Source organism: Theropithecus gelada, chromosome 7b, assembly GCF_003255815.1.
Source record: "Theropithecus gelada isolate Dixy chromosome 7b, Tgel_1.0, whole genome shotgun sequence".
In the NCBI taxonomy this organism is placed as follows: Eukaryota; Metazoa; Chordata; class Mammalia; order Primates; family Cercopithecidae; genus Theropithecus; species Theropithecus gelada.
The window spans coordinates 62,376,524-62,392,341 of NC_037675.1; the positions used below are offsets into that span (position 1 = coordinate 62,376,524).

Below are 15,818 nucleotides of genomic sequence, written 5' to 3' on the forward strand. Positions count from 1 at the left end.
TCACGGTTATTGTATATGTTTCTCTCAGCAAATATTTGGACTTTGACATTTCCTCTTTGCTATATGTTTCTTTTTCTGTAATACAGGCCAGAAAAGCTGTAATGATGATGTTTTTCTCCAATTTTCCATTCTCGTGGATTCGCCATTTTTTGATCACTCTAGCACTCAATATTATCATCGTTTTACTTGCAATGTATGTTCCTGACATTAGAAATGTATTTGGTGTAGTTGGTAAGTTTTCTGTTTCAAAAAGTTCACGTAATAAAATTGATAAAATTGTTACCCAGCCTCACATCTGAATCCAACAATATCCTCTCTTTTTTTCCCTCCAATTTAAAGGTGCCAGTACATCAACATGTTTGATTTTTATATTCCCAGGATTGTTTTATCTTAAACTTAGCAGAGAGGATTTTCTCTCGTGGAAAAAATTCGGGGTAGGTTGTTTTTATTTCTTTCTTTTAAGACTTCTATTTTAAGAAATAGTTTGTCAGTTTATATTATTTTACATACATCAAGAAAATCAATATATTTTAAAATATAAAATACATTATTTCAGAGAGTAGAGGCTTAACAAATAATCTAATTGTGTTTTTTATCTTTTTTCTTGTTTCCACAGGCATTTGTTTTGCTCATCTTTGGAATTTTGGTTGGGAATTTTAGTTTAGCACTCATCATTTTTGATTGGATTAACAAATAAATATTTTCCTACTTCCTAAAAGAATAATATACCTCTATATGTAAGAATGAATTATTCTGGAAGACACCCTGGATGAAAAATAACATTTTAATAAAAAATACTAACAGAAAAGCAGAACAAAATGGCAGTAGGTATGGGGAAGTAAGAGTATAGCAGTTTTAATCAAAAAAAGAGACAAACTTGAAATGCTTTTAAACATATTGGGTCAATCTTTTGTTTTTTAAATTAATATTTTTAATGGTAGTTTTATGTTTGCAGAAATCCTGAACAGAAAGTACAGAGTTCACATATACCTTTTTATGCCAACATATAGTTTCCCCTATTATTAACTCATGTTCGTGTGGTACGTTTGTTACATTTGATGAGCCAATGTTAACTATTATTGTTAACTAAAGTTCATAGTTTACCTTAGGTTTCATTCTTGGCAACGACTAGCAACCACTGATTTTTTTTTTAACTTTTATTTTAGGTTCAGGGTTACAAGTGAAAGTTTGTTACATAGGTAAACTTATGTCACAGGAGTTTGTTATACAGATTATTTCATCACCCAGGTATTAAACCCAGTACCCATTAGTTACTTTTCTGCTCCTCTCCCTCTTCCCACCCTCTACCCATAAGCCCAAGTTGTTTTTTTCTTTGTGTTCATAAGTTCGTATTATTTAGCTCTCACATATAAATGAAGACATGCAATGTTTGGTTTTCTTTTCCTGTGTTAGTTTGCTAAGGATAAAAGCCTCCACTTCCATCCATGTTCCTGCAAAAGACATGATCTTATTTTTTTTATGGCTGCATAGTATTCCATGGTGTATATGTACCATATTTTCTGTCCATCATTGCCATATCCAGTCTGTCATTGATGGTATATAGGTTGATTCCATGTGTTTGCTATTGTGAATAGTGCTACAGTGAACATTTGTGTGCATGTGTCTTTATGGTAGAATAATTTATGTTTCTTGTGGTGTATACTCAGTAATGGGATTGCTGGGATGAATGGTAGTTTTGCTTTTAGCTCTTCAAGAAATCATCATACTGCTTCCACAATTGTTGAACTAATTTACACTCCCACCAAAAGTGTGTAAGTGTTCCCTTTTGTCCGCAACCTTACCAGCATCTGTTATTTTTTGACTTTTTAATAGTAGCCATTCTGACAGATATGAGATGATAATCTCCTTGTGGTTTGGATTTGCATTTCTCTAATCAGTGATACTGAGCTTTTTAATGTTCTTGTTGGCAGCATGTATGTCTTCTTTTGAGAAGTGTCTGTTCATGTCCTTTGCTCACTTTTTAATGGGATTGTTTGTTTTTCTCTTGTAAATTTGTTTAAGTTCCTCATAGATGCTGAATATTAGACCTTTGTTGGATGTATAGTTTGCACATATTTTCTCCTATTCTGTAGGCTGTTTACTCTGATGATAGTTTTTTTTGCTGTGCAGAAGCTCTTAAGTTTAATTAGATCTCATTTGTCAGTTAATTTTTGCTTTTGTTGCAATTGCTTGGTGCCTTTGTCATGAAATCTTTGCCCGTTCCAATGGCCGGGATGGTATTGCCTAGGTTGTCTTCCAGGGTTTTTAAAGTTTTGGGTTTTACATTTAAGTCATTAATCCATCCTGAGTTGATTTTTATATATGGTATAAGGAAGGGGTACCACTTCAGTCTTCTGCATATGGCTAGCCAGTTATTCCAGCACCATTTGTTGAATAGTGAGTCTTTTCCCCATTGCTTGTTTTTGTCAGCTTTGTTGAAGATCAGATGGTCATAGGTGTGTGGCCTTATTTCTGGGATTCCTATACGGTTCCATTGGTCTATGTGTCTGTTTTTGTACCATTGCCATGCTGTTTTAGTTCCTGTAGTCCTGTAGTATAGTTTGAAGTGGGTTAATGTGATACCTCCAGCTTTGTTCTTTTTGCTTAAGATTGCCTTGGCTATTCAGGCCCTTTTTTGGTTCCACATGAATTTTAACATAGTTTTATCTAGTTATGTGAAGAATGTCATTGGTAGTTTGATAGGAATAGCATTGAATCTGTAAATTGCTTTGGCCAGTATGGCCATTTTAATGATATTCATTCTTCCTATCCATGAACGTGGAATGTTTTTCCATTTGTTTGTGTCTTCTCTGATTTCTTTAAGCAGTGTTTTATAATTCTCATTGTAAAAATCTTTCACCTCCCTGGTTAGCTATATTCCTAGGTATTTTATTCTTTTTGTGGTAGTTGTGAATGGGATTGCCTGATTTGGCTCTCAGTTTGGCTACTGGTGGTATATAGGAATGCTAGTAATTTTTGTACATTGATTTTATATCCTGAAACTTTGCTGAAGTTATCAGCTAAAAGAGCTTTTGGGTAGAGACTTTTCTAGATATAGAATCATGTCATCTGCAAACAGAGATAGTTTGACTTCCTCTCTTCCTGTTTGGATGTCCTTTCTTTCTTTCTCTTGCCTGGCTGCTCTGGCTAGGACTTCCAATACTATGTTGAATAGGAGTGGTGAGAGAGGGTGTCCTCCTCTTATGCCAGTTTTCAAGGGAAATGCTTCCAGCTTTTGTCTATTCAGTATAATGTTGGCCGTGAGTTTGTCATGGATGCCACTTATTATTTTGAGGTATGTTCCTACAATATCTAGTTTGTTGAGAGCTTTTAACATGAAGGGGTGTTGAATTTTATCAAAAGCCTTTTCTGCATCTATTGAGATGATCATGTGGTTTTTGTCTTTAGTTCTGTTTATGTGATTAATCACATTTATTGATTTGCATATGTTGAACCACCCTTGCATCTCGTATAAGTGTACTTGATCATGGTGGATTAGCTTTTAATGTGTTGCTGGATTCAGTTTGCAAGTATTTTGTTGAGGCTTTTTGCATCGATATTCATCAAGGATATTGACCTGAAGTTTTCTTTTTTTATTGTGTATCTGCCAGGTTTTAGTATCAAGGTGATGCTGGCCTCATAGAATGACGTGAAGAGGAGTCCCTCCTCCTCAATTTTTTTGGAGTGGTTTCTGTAGGACTAGTACCTGCTCTTCTTTGTACATTTCCACTGATCATTTTACTGTGTCCATAGTTTTGTCTTTTCCAAAATATCATATAGTTGCAATCATACAGTATGTATCATTTTCAGACTGGCTTATTTCATTTACCAATATGCAATTAAGTTTCTTCTGTGTCTTTTTGTGGCTTAATAGCTCCTTTCTTTTTAGCACTGAATAGTATTCCATTGTATGGATGTACCACAGTTTGTTTATCCATTCACCTGTTGAAAGATCTCTTGGTTGCTTCCAAGTCTTTGCAATTACAAATAAAGCTGTTCTAAGCATTCGTGTGCAGGTTTTTTTTGTTTTGTTTTGAGACGAAGTCTCACTCTGTCACCCAGGCTGGAGTGCAGTGGCGCGATCTCGGCCCACTGCAACCTCTACCTCTCAGGTTCAAGCGATTCTCGTGCCTCAGCCTCCCAAATAGCTGGGATTACAGGCACCACCACTACACCTGGCTGATTTTTTCTATTTTTAGTAGAGATGGGGTTTTACCATGTTGGCCAGGCTGGTCTTATACTCCAGACATCAGGTGATCCATCCACCTCAGCCTCCTAAAGTGCTGGGATTACAGGCGTAAGCCACGGTGCCCAGCCCCTGTGCAGATTTTTGTGTAGACATAATGTCCAGCCTATTTGGGTAAATACCATGGAGCACAGTTCCTACATTGTATGGTAAGAATATATTTAATTTTATAAGAAATTGCCAAACTACCTTCCAAAATGGCTGTAACATTTTATATTCCAGACAACAGTAAGAGTTTCTGTGGTGTCAGTGTTTTAGATTTTCGCCATTCTAATTGGCAGGTAGTGGTATCTCATTGTTTTAGTTTGCAATTCCCTAATATGATATTGAGGATCTTTTCATATGCATTTTTATCATCTGTTTATTTTGTTTGGTGAAGTATCTGTTTAGCTCAACTCTCTTTTGTCTTTTTTTTTTTTAAAGACTGGGTCTTGCTATGTTACCCCAGCTGGATTTGAATTCCTGGGCTCAAATGATGCTAGTGCCTCAGCATACTGAGTAGCTGGGACTGCAGCCACACACCACCATTTTTTAATTGTTTTCTCATTGTTGACTTTTAAGCATTCTTTTTATATTTTATATTTCTTAGGGGGTTTTTGTTTGTTTTGGTTTGGTTTTTTGAGACAGAGTCTCACTTCTGTCACCCAGACTGGAGTGCAGTGGTGTAATCTCAGCTCACTGCAACCTCTGCCTCCTGGGTTCAAGTAATTCTAGTGCCTCAGCCTCCCGAGTAGCTGGAATTACAGGCGCATGCCACCACACCCAGCTAATTTTTGTATTTTTAGTAGAGATGGGGTTTCACCATGTTGGCCAGGCTGGTCGCAAACTCCTTACCTCAAGTGATCCGCCCACCTCAGCCTCCCAAAGTGTTGCGATTACAGGCATAAGCCACCATGCCCAGCCAATTTCTATTTTTTAAATGTGTTTTGCAAAGATTTTTTTTTTGTGGCTTACTGTTTTATTCTCTTAACAGTGTCTTTCAAAGAGAAGAAGTGTTTAAATGTTCTTAAATATATTGGGTCAATCTTTTGTTTTAAGAAATCAGTGTATTAAATTTATATACAAAATTGATTCTTAGCTATGGTTTAATGTTGTCAGCATCAGTCACTAATAACAAAACTGAGATTGTTCTACTTGGTGTTTTCCTCCCTGTAAATCCTATCTAAAAAATTTTCCTCTTCCGTTCATTATGAGATAGACCTGTGATGACTGGCTGTGTACTTGAAAGTCCTTTCTCTGAGTTTTCTTAGTTGGTCACAAAAACAGGCAACATTCTACTTGGCAAACAGAGACAAAATATTGATCATTTCTATAATATTTTTTGGAGGTTATAAATCATTGCAGCTTCTCATTGACATGGCTTATTTCGGGTTAGGAATCAGAACTTAGGGCTCTGCTCCCAGGAAATTCTACATAAAGGGCACATTGTTAGCAGCCTACCAAAGCCAGGGTGTATCAGTAAAAATGTAATCCTACCCCAGTACACATGTAAAGTAAAGAATTGCATGCCAAGTGCCAGTTTTCATATATGGAAATACACACTTTTGCAGGTGCCCCTTTGCTTCTCACGTAGGAAATAAGCCGAAAAATTGACAACTGAGCTTCTTTTTTGAGAAGATCTGGATACTTATTTGGCAACTGGAGAACAGCGTAGTATAATGGTAAAAGACCAAAGCTCTTGGGTTAGAAAGACTTCGATTCAAGTCTCAGTGAAAGGCACACTACGTAACCTCTATAAGCCTCCATGTTCACATCTATAAAGTGGAGTTAATGCCTATTATACAGGATCATATTGATAGAATTGAATGCTCTCTATCAATTAGGTGCAGACCAAAACAGACTCTTTTGATAGATTAAATGTTTATCCCCTTTGTCCATTCCCTTTTCTAGACCAATGAAATGAATTTGCTTTCCACTAAGGACATGGAAACATATCTTGAATTTCTTCATCTTGCATGACAATTATTTTCAGAATCTTTCTTCAGCCTTCACTCACAGGGGAACTGGCCCCAAGTGCACGTTTTTAGTGCTTTCCCACAGTTTACCCCAGCTGTACTCTCCTACTAATAATGGCTTCCTGAAACTAGGCACTTAGGATGGTCCCAGGGCACAGCCAGACATGGCCTCCCATGTGGCTTCAGGTCAGCCAGAGCCAGTCAATCCGATATGCTACTACTCGTACCCTCTTTTTCTGTTTATGACATTATGGATCCAAATACAGATAGGTGTGCAGCTGCTTAAATAAGTCTAACTCCAGTAATACCAAAATAACCCTAAATCTGCAACAGATGCAAGGATGCCCCCTGGGGCAATTGTTAAGTGTGATGACAGCTGGGCATCAATTAATACATTTGTCACCTGCTCATGAGATAGGATCATGGGAGGTTTTGCAAAGGGACAATCTATTGAACACTCTGCACAAAACTTAGTAGCAAGAAAAATTATTTGAGCAGGTATTCATTTTTATTTTACTTTAATGTTCTGCCTTATCTAGTTGCCTGTTTTGAGTCACAATTTTCTCTGTGCATTTAGATGAAGTTAATAAGATGGCTGGTGAGAGCAGTGCCCCCTTCAAGCAGGATTACCAAAAAAACCTTATTCAAGTGCTCCTCAGAATTTTTCCTGGGAAATATGGGCCTTCTCATTATGGGCTTAATGTTCATAATTTATTAGGTAATAACTATTTAAAATAAAACTAAGGCAGAAAATATATACTTTTCTAACATTTGGAGACTTGTTTGCTAAATTAAAAGACGAAGTGCCAAGACTATAAATTACTTTCGTATGTTGAGGGAGAATGTTTAAATTGTACTTTTTTTTTTTTTTTTAACAGAATGTTTACTCATGAGCTTAGCATTTAAATGGTTAAAACAAGCCTTTGAAGTTAACACTCCATTAAGATGAATGGGGGTAATTCACACCTCTGCTGGTGCTATATTATTTCAGTCTGGTTGCAGAGAAAACAAGACAGCAGTAGGTTGATTTACTGTGTGAAGGCCCTTTAAACACCCAAGGTCTGGAAATCTTTTGGGGGGTGTGTGTGTGTGTGTGTGTGTGTGCGCGCGCGCTTTTCCATCTAGAAGCAGGATCTAAAACTCAGTACAATCTAGGTACAAAATTGAGGTCCTGAGAATACTATAGATTCTCTATTATCCAGCAATTCCATATTGGCATTTGATGGGTAGCACATTACTAGATCAACCCAATCTCTCTGTAGTACTTTAGTGTTTCTTCCTACCACAGCATTTTTCTAAACTGCAGCTTAGTACACTGATAAATCCATCAGTGGAAAAGCAGAAACAAATTATCCATTTTGTGGTGAACTTTATATATACCTTCAAATGGGTTATGAGCTAATCATTGGTCTTCATGTGCTCCTTTTAAAAACATTTTCATCTTTGTGAAATCTCCTGTTCTATATTTACCTGCATATAAAGCATCTACCTTTAAGACTTTACAATTTTTTCTCATATGCCTGGGGTACTGAAGTAAGCAGAGATCAGTTGAAAAAGAGGCATTTCTTTCTCAATGTGTGCTTCATACCAGTTCTATATTGTATTTGAAATGTGTATTCCACCCATTGGTGGAAGTACTACAGCCATTTGACCCTGAAAAAATTCATTTTAGGGCCTGGGAATAAGGTTATCTTAACACACGTGAAATGGCAAACGCTGTATAAGATGTTAATGAGTTTGGAAGATCTCTGTTTAAGGTAAACAGATTTTTCTCTTCTCCCTTCTCTGTCCTGCATGTTTGCAGGCTCAGGTTACTGGGTAATCTGTGGGTAGCTGGGTGTGGAGAGTACTTCCGCTCTGGCTGGCTGTAGTGCTGACACTGCCAGTACAGTATATACAGAGAGAAAATAGATACTAGAAACAGAGAGACTCAAACTGAATTAATTTTAACCTACTTTTCTTTTTGGCATGTTAACAGCTCTCTGCGGCTGTGTTAGAATTAGCCCTATGTTAAACATACTTTGCTTCCTGCAAATTTTTCTGCCTAGATTTTAGGTGTCATAATTTTTGACTTTAGAACATTTCAGAACCTTTTTATTCTACTGAGAAATTTGTGTTTTTTTAAACTCAAATACACAATTTATTCTTCTACTGGTAATCCTCCTGCATTTTTTCCATAGGGAGGTAGGAAAAACAGGAAAACAAAATTTTGATGGAGGATGAATAAAGATATTGTGGACATGGTTTCTTTATTGAAATCAGAATCCTTTTTGTTTCTCACCCTTCCTAAACAATCTGATAAATGTGTTTACTATCACAATAATCTATTGTCCTGCTTTGCCAAGCTGTCAGTCAGGACAAGCAATTATAAGGAACAGGAAGACTCATCTTGGCTGATGGTCAGGTGGGCAGGTGGGAATAAGAGGTTTATTCACCTATGGTACAAAGTAAATGGGTCGAAAGGAAAATTGAGGTGCCAGGGAGAAAAAAAAAAAAACCCAAAAACAGATGGATGAAAAGACATTGTAATATGGGATGCTATAAAGAAAAAAAACTTGCAGAGAAATGTTTCTCACTTGTTTGAATGTACAGTCATCCCTTGGGGGATTGGTTCCAGGATCTCCCTCATACCAAAGTCTATGCACATTCAAGTCCTGCTGCAGAACCACATATACAAAATATCAACCTTGTGTAGACGTGCAGATTTTGCATCCTGAAATTACTATATTTTTTATCCATATTTGATTGAAAAAAATCAACCATTAGGGAACCTGTGCAGTTGAAACCCATGTTGTTCAAGAGTCAGCTGTGTATATATTTTATCTAGTGTTCATCACTGGACAGATACACAACACAAGAAAAAGGGCTGGCTAATTCATTCAGCAAATTCTTAGCACATATTATATCCTACAAGTTGAGCTAGTCCCAAGGTCGTGAAGCTCTGTAAGACATACATACATACATCTTGCTTGAAAAAAGTTCAGATACAACTCATTTTTCTGACTGAACATTTTCAGATCAACTTGATAGAATTGCTTAAACAAAAAACAAATAAATGTATTTTAATATATACATATATTTTTTTAAAAGAAGATTTTGGAGTCAAAATTACCTGTGTTCAAATCCCAGCTTCTATCTCTTTCTAATTTTGGACAAGTTACCGTTCTCTGAACTTGCTGAAGACTCAATATTTGACTGGGTTTTCTCTCAACCAGAGGAAACTCTCCTTCACGTGAGATTACATATTTGGGAAAAACTCGAGTAAGCTGTTAAGCATTGAATATATGTACACTTTTATTACTTTGTTGTCCCTCAAATCACATAGCTTCCAACCATATTGTATCTTCTTCCATCTCTGCTTCAGACATTTAGTCAGCAGCCTGACTAGAAAACGGTATTCTAGAAATAGAAAATAAATGCATTTATTTTCACTACTGATGTATTTTTCCCCAGAAAAGTAATTATTTTAGTTTTGTAGTAAATATTATCCACATATTTTGACTTTACATCAGCATTTTTAGCAATGACATTACACTTTTAGCTTATAAAGTATGTGGTCAGAAAAGCTGCAGGCCTTTTTTAGGTAAATTACCCAGGTTCCTAGAACCCTGTACTTGTGCTGTTGATTTACATTTTTTAAATATGAGGGAATATATATGCACACACACATATATATATACACACATATGTATAGGTACACATATACATACATATGTTTGTATCTGTTATCTGTGTTAAATTTCATCCTGTTAGCTTCAGTGCACCACTTAAGCAATTGAAATGTTTTTTTGAATCCTGATTCTAGTGCATCAGTCACCATTCCCTGCTTTTGTGACATCCTTCCTCATACTTTCATTTTTTCATCCCATTCACAGATAAAAATGTTAAATGAGACAAGACTCACCAGAGGGCCCTGCAGCCCACCACTATCAGTATTTCTTCTGGGTTGTTATTAATCTATACTTTGGATGAAGTTGTTAATATTCCTGTAGTGTCATCTAACCTGCATTTCCTCACTTCCCTTGGAAGTGACCCCCAAATCAGTGGGTACAGCCTAAACTCTCATCTGTTTTCTGTATTTCTAGTTACTTCAGAACATTTCTGCTTGGTGGCTTCACAATCACTTCAAACTTCACATGTCCAAATCCATTCCTCACTACAGTTTTCTCATATCTGTCAGCAGCCCTACTCTTTTCATCCAACATCCCAACTGGCTTTCTTGCTTGCATTCCTTCTACCTACAGTCCACTTTCATACTGCAAAGTAGTTGTTTAAAAATTCAAATCAGATTATGTTGCTACCCTGCTTAATTTCCTCTAAGGGCTTTCCATCTCACCTAGAATGAAATTCATACCATTGCCTACAAGACTCAATTTTGTCTGTACCTACTTATTTCTCTGATATCAATCTATCCTTCATTCTCCAGCCACACTGGCCTTTCTGCGCATTGAACACACCAAGCTTCTTCCCTCACACTTACTGTTTTCCCTAGTTACAACATAATTTTCAAAGACCTTTGCAAGCCTGGCTTCTTATTTAAGCCTCAGGTCAACTGTCACCCCCTCAGAGATGTCTGCCCCATCTGTCTTATGGTCATGACCGTCTTATGGCCCCCAACACATGGTAGTGCTTTTTAACTTTACCCTGTTATACAGGTCGCTGCTGGAAATCTTGTTTATGTGTTGTCTGTGTCCACTAGACTGGAAGTTTCGTAAGAACTGGGACTTAACTGTCTTATAACCAAATCCTCAGAGCTTAGAACAGTGCCTGGTACTTTGGAGTGGCTTAATATTTGTTGAATGAATGCATAAAGGAATCTAACAGACTGTGTCCTTCTACTGTTTACCTCCAATCTGTCACAATGTCAGTTCTTCCTTTGAAACGCCTCCTAGATTTGCTTTTATCCTGACTCAGCCTCCTGCCAGATTCCTATCTAAATCTCAGCCTTCATCTCTTTGTGCCTGAAGTATTGCAGTGATTATCAATTCAGGCTGTTCTTTAGCATCACTTGGGGAACTTTGCAAAAATTACCACATGCAGGTCCCACCCCAACTAATTAAATCCAAATCTCTGAGGGTTACGACCCAGGCATCGGTATACTTAGAGCTTCCCGGATGACTCTAATGCGCAACTACTGGATTGCCGTATCTACCTGCTAGCAGATGTATGTCTTCCAGCCCATTTTGCCTGTTACTGTTCTCTGGTCTCCTTGCAATCCTGCTTTCATAATATTACTCCCTTGCTCAAGAACCTATAATGGCTCACTACTACCCCCGTTAATCCCAAATAATGGCTCGCTACTACCCCTATTAATCCCAGATTCCCTTGCCTCATCCACTAAGCTATATTTCAGCCCTTTCTTACGTATGTTCTACAACACCCTTAAACTGTTTTTTTCTGTCCGGCACTTGATTTGCCTTTCATTAACCTCTTCTATATTGTTACTCCTCTCCCTACTCCTACTTCCAGGTACACACCCAGAATGTGACTTATTTTCCACCTATCCAAATGCTTCTCATTCTTCAACACCCAGCTCAAATCCCAGCTCTGTAAACACTTTATACTCCACTCCAGCCTACCCCTTATTATCTATATGATTCTTTTGGTATACCAAAGATTCTTTTTCAGTTTTTGAGTGGGTAATATGCACGTGGTATGGATTTTAAATTTTAAAAAATGTCCTGCCATCCAATTCTGTCCCCAGCATCCAGTTTTCCTCCTTGGAAGCAACCACTTTTACAACTTTCTGTATTCTTTCCAGTATATCCTATGTCTGTCTTAGAGAGAGAGAATACACAAACACGGGGAGAATACATGGATATACACCCACAAATGTTGGCATACAACATGAAATCCTTTGCCCCTTTGACTTCACTTAACATTATGACTTTTTTTAGTTGTGCTAAACAAAAATAAATAACACCTAACATGAAATCTGCCCTCTTAACAAATCTCTAAGTGTACGATGTAGTATTGTTATTTATATGCACATTGCATAGTAGATATCTAAAACTTTTTCATCCGTCATGACTAAAATTCTATGCCCAATTGAACAACAACTCCCTATTTCCCTGTCACTGTAGCCCCTGGCAACTGCCATTTTACTTTTTGCTTCTATGAGTTTGAGTGCTTTAGCCATCTTGTACCAAGGAATCATGTAGTATTTGTCCTTTTGTGACTGGCTTGTTTCACTTAGCATGTTATCCTCAAGTGTTATGCATATTGTAGCACATAGAAGAATTTTCTTCATTCTTTAAGGCTGAATAATATCCCATTGTATGTGTATACCACAATGTCTTTATCCATGAATCTGCCAATAGACATTTAGGTTGTTTTCACCTTTTGGCTATTTGGATAATGCAGCAACGAACATGGGAGTGCAAACATCTCTTCAAGATTCTGTTCTCAATTATTTTGTATAAATATCCAGAAGTGGGATTGCTGTATCATATGGTAATTCTATTTTAAATTTTTTGAAGAATCTCCATACTGATTTCCCTAATGGCTGTACTATTTTATGTTTCTGCCAGCAGTGCACAAGGGTTCCAATTTCTCCATATCCTTGCCAGCATTTGTTTTTTGTTATTTTGATAATGATCATCCTAACAGGTGTGAGGTAATATCTTACTGTGGTTTTGTTTTGCATTTCCCTGATAATTAGTGATGTTGAGCATCTTCATATAATAGCTGGTCATTTGTATGTGTTTGGAGAAATTTCTTTCATGTCCTTTGCCCATTTTAAAATTTAATTGGTTTTTTTTGTTACTGAGTTGCAGTTCCTTCTGTATTTTGTGTATTAACCCCTTATCAGATATGTGGTTTGCAAATATTTTCTCTCTCCTTAAGATTTTTATTCTGTTGATTATTTCTTTTGCTATGCAGAATCTCTTGTGTTGGATGTTGTCCCACTTGTCTATTTTTGATTTCGCATTATGTTTTGGAGATTATTTTGTGTCAGCATATACAAAACTCCCTAAATATTTTAACAGCTGCATAGTATTCTGTTAATGCATAGACCATAATTTAATTATCTAGTTTCCTATCAATGCATATTGAGGGATTTTTTATTTTAAAATGTTGCAATTTTATATAATGCTTCAAATATTATCTTTGTATACATATGTCATTTAGCACATATATTAATATATCTGCAGGATATATTTCTATCCATTTAACTGGAATTCTGGGTCAAGGGCATGTGCATTTTTAATTTTGGTAGGTATTACTACATTGACCTTCATTAAAGATTTTATTGGCTGGGCACAGTGGCTCATACCTGTAATCGCAGTACTCTGGGAGGCTGAGGTGAGTGGATCGCTCGAGCCCAGAAGTTCAAGACCAGCCTGGGCAACATGGCAAATCCCTGTCTCTACAAAAAATACAAAAATTAGCCAGGTGTGGCATGTGGCCATAGTCCCAGCTACTTGGGAGGCTGAGGTGGGAGCATTACCTGATCCCAGGGAGGTTGAGGCTGCAGTGAGTTGTGATTGCTCCACTGCACTCCAGCCTGGGTGACAGAGCAAAATCCTGTCTCAAAAAAAAAAATTTACGGATTTACATTCACAACAACTGTGTAGGAATTACCCTTTCAATTTTGTGTTGTTATTTAGCTTTTCACATTTAAATACTTTACCTCTCTGACTCAATTGTAATTAGCCCAAAGATAGGAACTATGACATTACATATTAGCATCTCTCACAGTAATTGGTGCTCAGTAAATATTTGTTAAATCTTCATTGTGTATTTAGGAAGTTTTCCCATGAGTGGCGTTTCTGATGAGACCCATGTGAGAATTGTCCCCTTTGCAAGTTTGCTGTTCCCAGGAAAGGATGTGACTGTGTGTGATATTCTTAGGCAAGATGCTTAGTTTATATTGTGTTGCTGGAGCCTGGGAAATCCAATATCAAGGTACCAGCAGGTTTGGTATCTGGTGAGGGCCCTGTCTCTACTCCCAAGATGGCCTTTGAATATTCCACCCTCTGGAGGGGAGGAATACTGTTCCTCAAATGACAGATAAGCAAAGAGAGAAAGCCCACTTCCAAAAGCACTTTTATTTTATTTTATTTTTATTATTTTAAGTTTTAATTTTTGTGAGTACATAGTAGGTGTATATATTTATGGGGTACATGAGATGTTTCAATACAGACATGCAATGTGAAATAATCACACCATGGAGAATGGGGTATCCATCCCCTCAAGCATTTATCCTTTGTGTTACAAACCAATTATACTCTTAGTTATCTTTAAATGTGCAATTAAGTAATTATTGACTCTAGTCATCCTGTAATGCTATCAAATAGTAGGTCTTACTCATATTTTCTATTTTTTGTGCTCATTTACCATTCTTACCCCTCCCCTACTACCCCACAACCCTTACCAGCCTCTGGTAACCATCCTTCTGCTCTGTATGTCCATGAGTTCAACTGTTTTGATTTTTAGACCCCACAAATAAGTGAGAACATTCGATGTTTGTCTTTACGTGTCTGGTTTATTTCACTTAACATAATGATCTCCAGTTTCATCTATGTTGCTGCAAATGAAAAGATCTCATTCTTTTTATGGCTGAATAGCACTCCATTGTGTATGTGTTCCACATTTTCTTTATTCATTCATCTGTCGATGGACACTTAGGTTACTTCCAAATCTTGGCTAATATGAACAGTACTGCAACAAACATGGGAGTGCAGATAGCTCTTCAATATATCTATTTCCTTTCTTTTGGTTATATACCCAGCAGTGGGATTGCTGGACCATATGGTAGCTCTATTTTTAGTTTTTTGAGGAACCTCCAAACTGTTCTCTACAGTGGTTGTACTAATTTACATTCCCACCAACAGTGCATAAAGGTCCCCATTCCCCTTTTCTGCACATCCTCTCTGGCATTTATTATTATTATATTTTTTTTTTTTTGAGACAGAGTCTCGCTCTGTTGCCCAGGCTGGAGTGCAGTGGCGTGATCTCGGCTCACTGCAAGCTCCGCCTCCTGGGTTCACGCCATTCTCCTGCCTCAGCCTCCCGAGTAGCTGAGACTACACACACCCGCCACCATGCCCAGCTAATTTTTTTTTTTTTTTTTTTTTACTAGAGTCGGAATTTCATCATGTTAGCCAGGATGGCCTCAATCTCCTGACTTCATGATCCGCCCGCCTCGGCCTCCCAAAGTGCTGGGATTACAGGTGTGAGCCACTGCACCCGGCCACGGCATTTATTATTATCTGTATTTTTGATAAAAGCCATTTTTATTGGGGTGAGATGATATGGCAGTTTTGATTTGCGTTTCTCTGATAATCAGTGATGTTGAGCACCTTTTCATATGCCTGTTAGCCATTCGTTTGTCCTCTTTTGAGAAATGTCTCTTCAAATATTTTGCCCATTTTTTGATTGGATTATTATATTTTTTCCAGTGGAGCTGTTTGAGTTCCTCATATATTCTGGTTCTTAATCCCTCTTCAGATGGGTAGTTTGCAGATATTTTCTTCTGAAAGCACTTTTACTGCAATATTAAACCTACCAAGGAAGGTGGAGCCCTCATGGCTTAATAACCTCTTAGAGGCTGCATCTCTCAGTACCATTACATTGGCAATTAAATTTCAATGTGTGTTTTGGGGGGAACAAAC

The 15,818-nt window shown here is 37.2% G+C and overlaps 1 protein-coding gene across 1 annotated transcript in view; it reads left to right on the forward strand.

Moving 5' to 3' along the window:
- Positions 1-887, forward strand: part of SLC38A6 (solute carrier family 38 member 6) — a 64,154-nt gene extending 63,267 nt beyond the window's left edge. The window contains exons 14-16 of the mRNA XM_025392697.1: positions 87-231; positions 340-434; positions 617-887. Coding sequence (XP_025248482.1) covers positions 87-231; positions 340-434; positions 617-697 — 321 coding nt within the window. The 3' untranslated portion in view covers positions 698-887. The remainder of the gene's footprint in view (positions 1-86; positions 232-339; positions 435-616) is intronic.
- Positions 888-15,818: the final 14,931 nt, after the last annotated feature.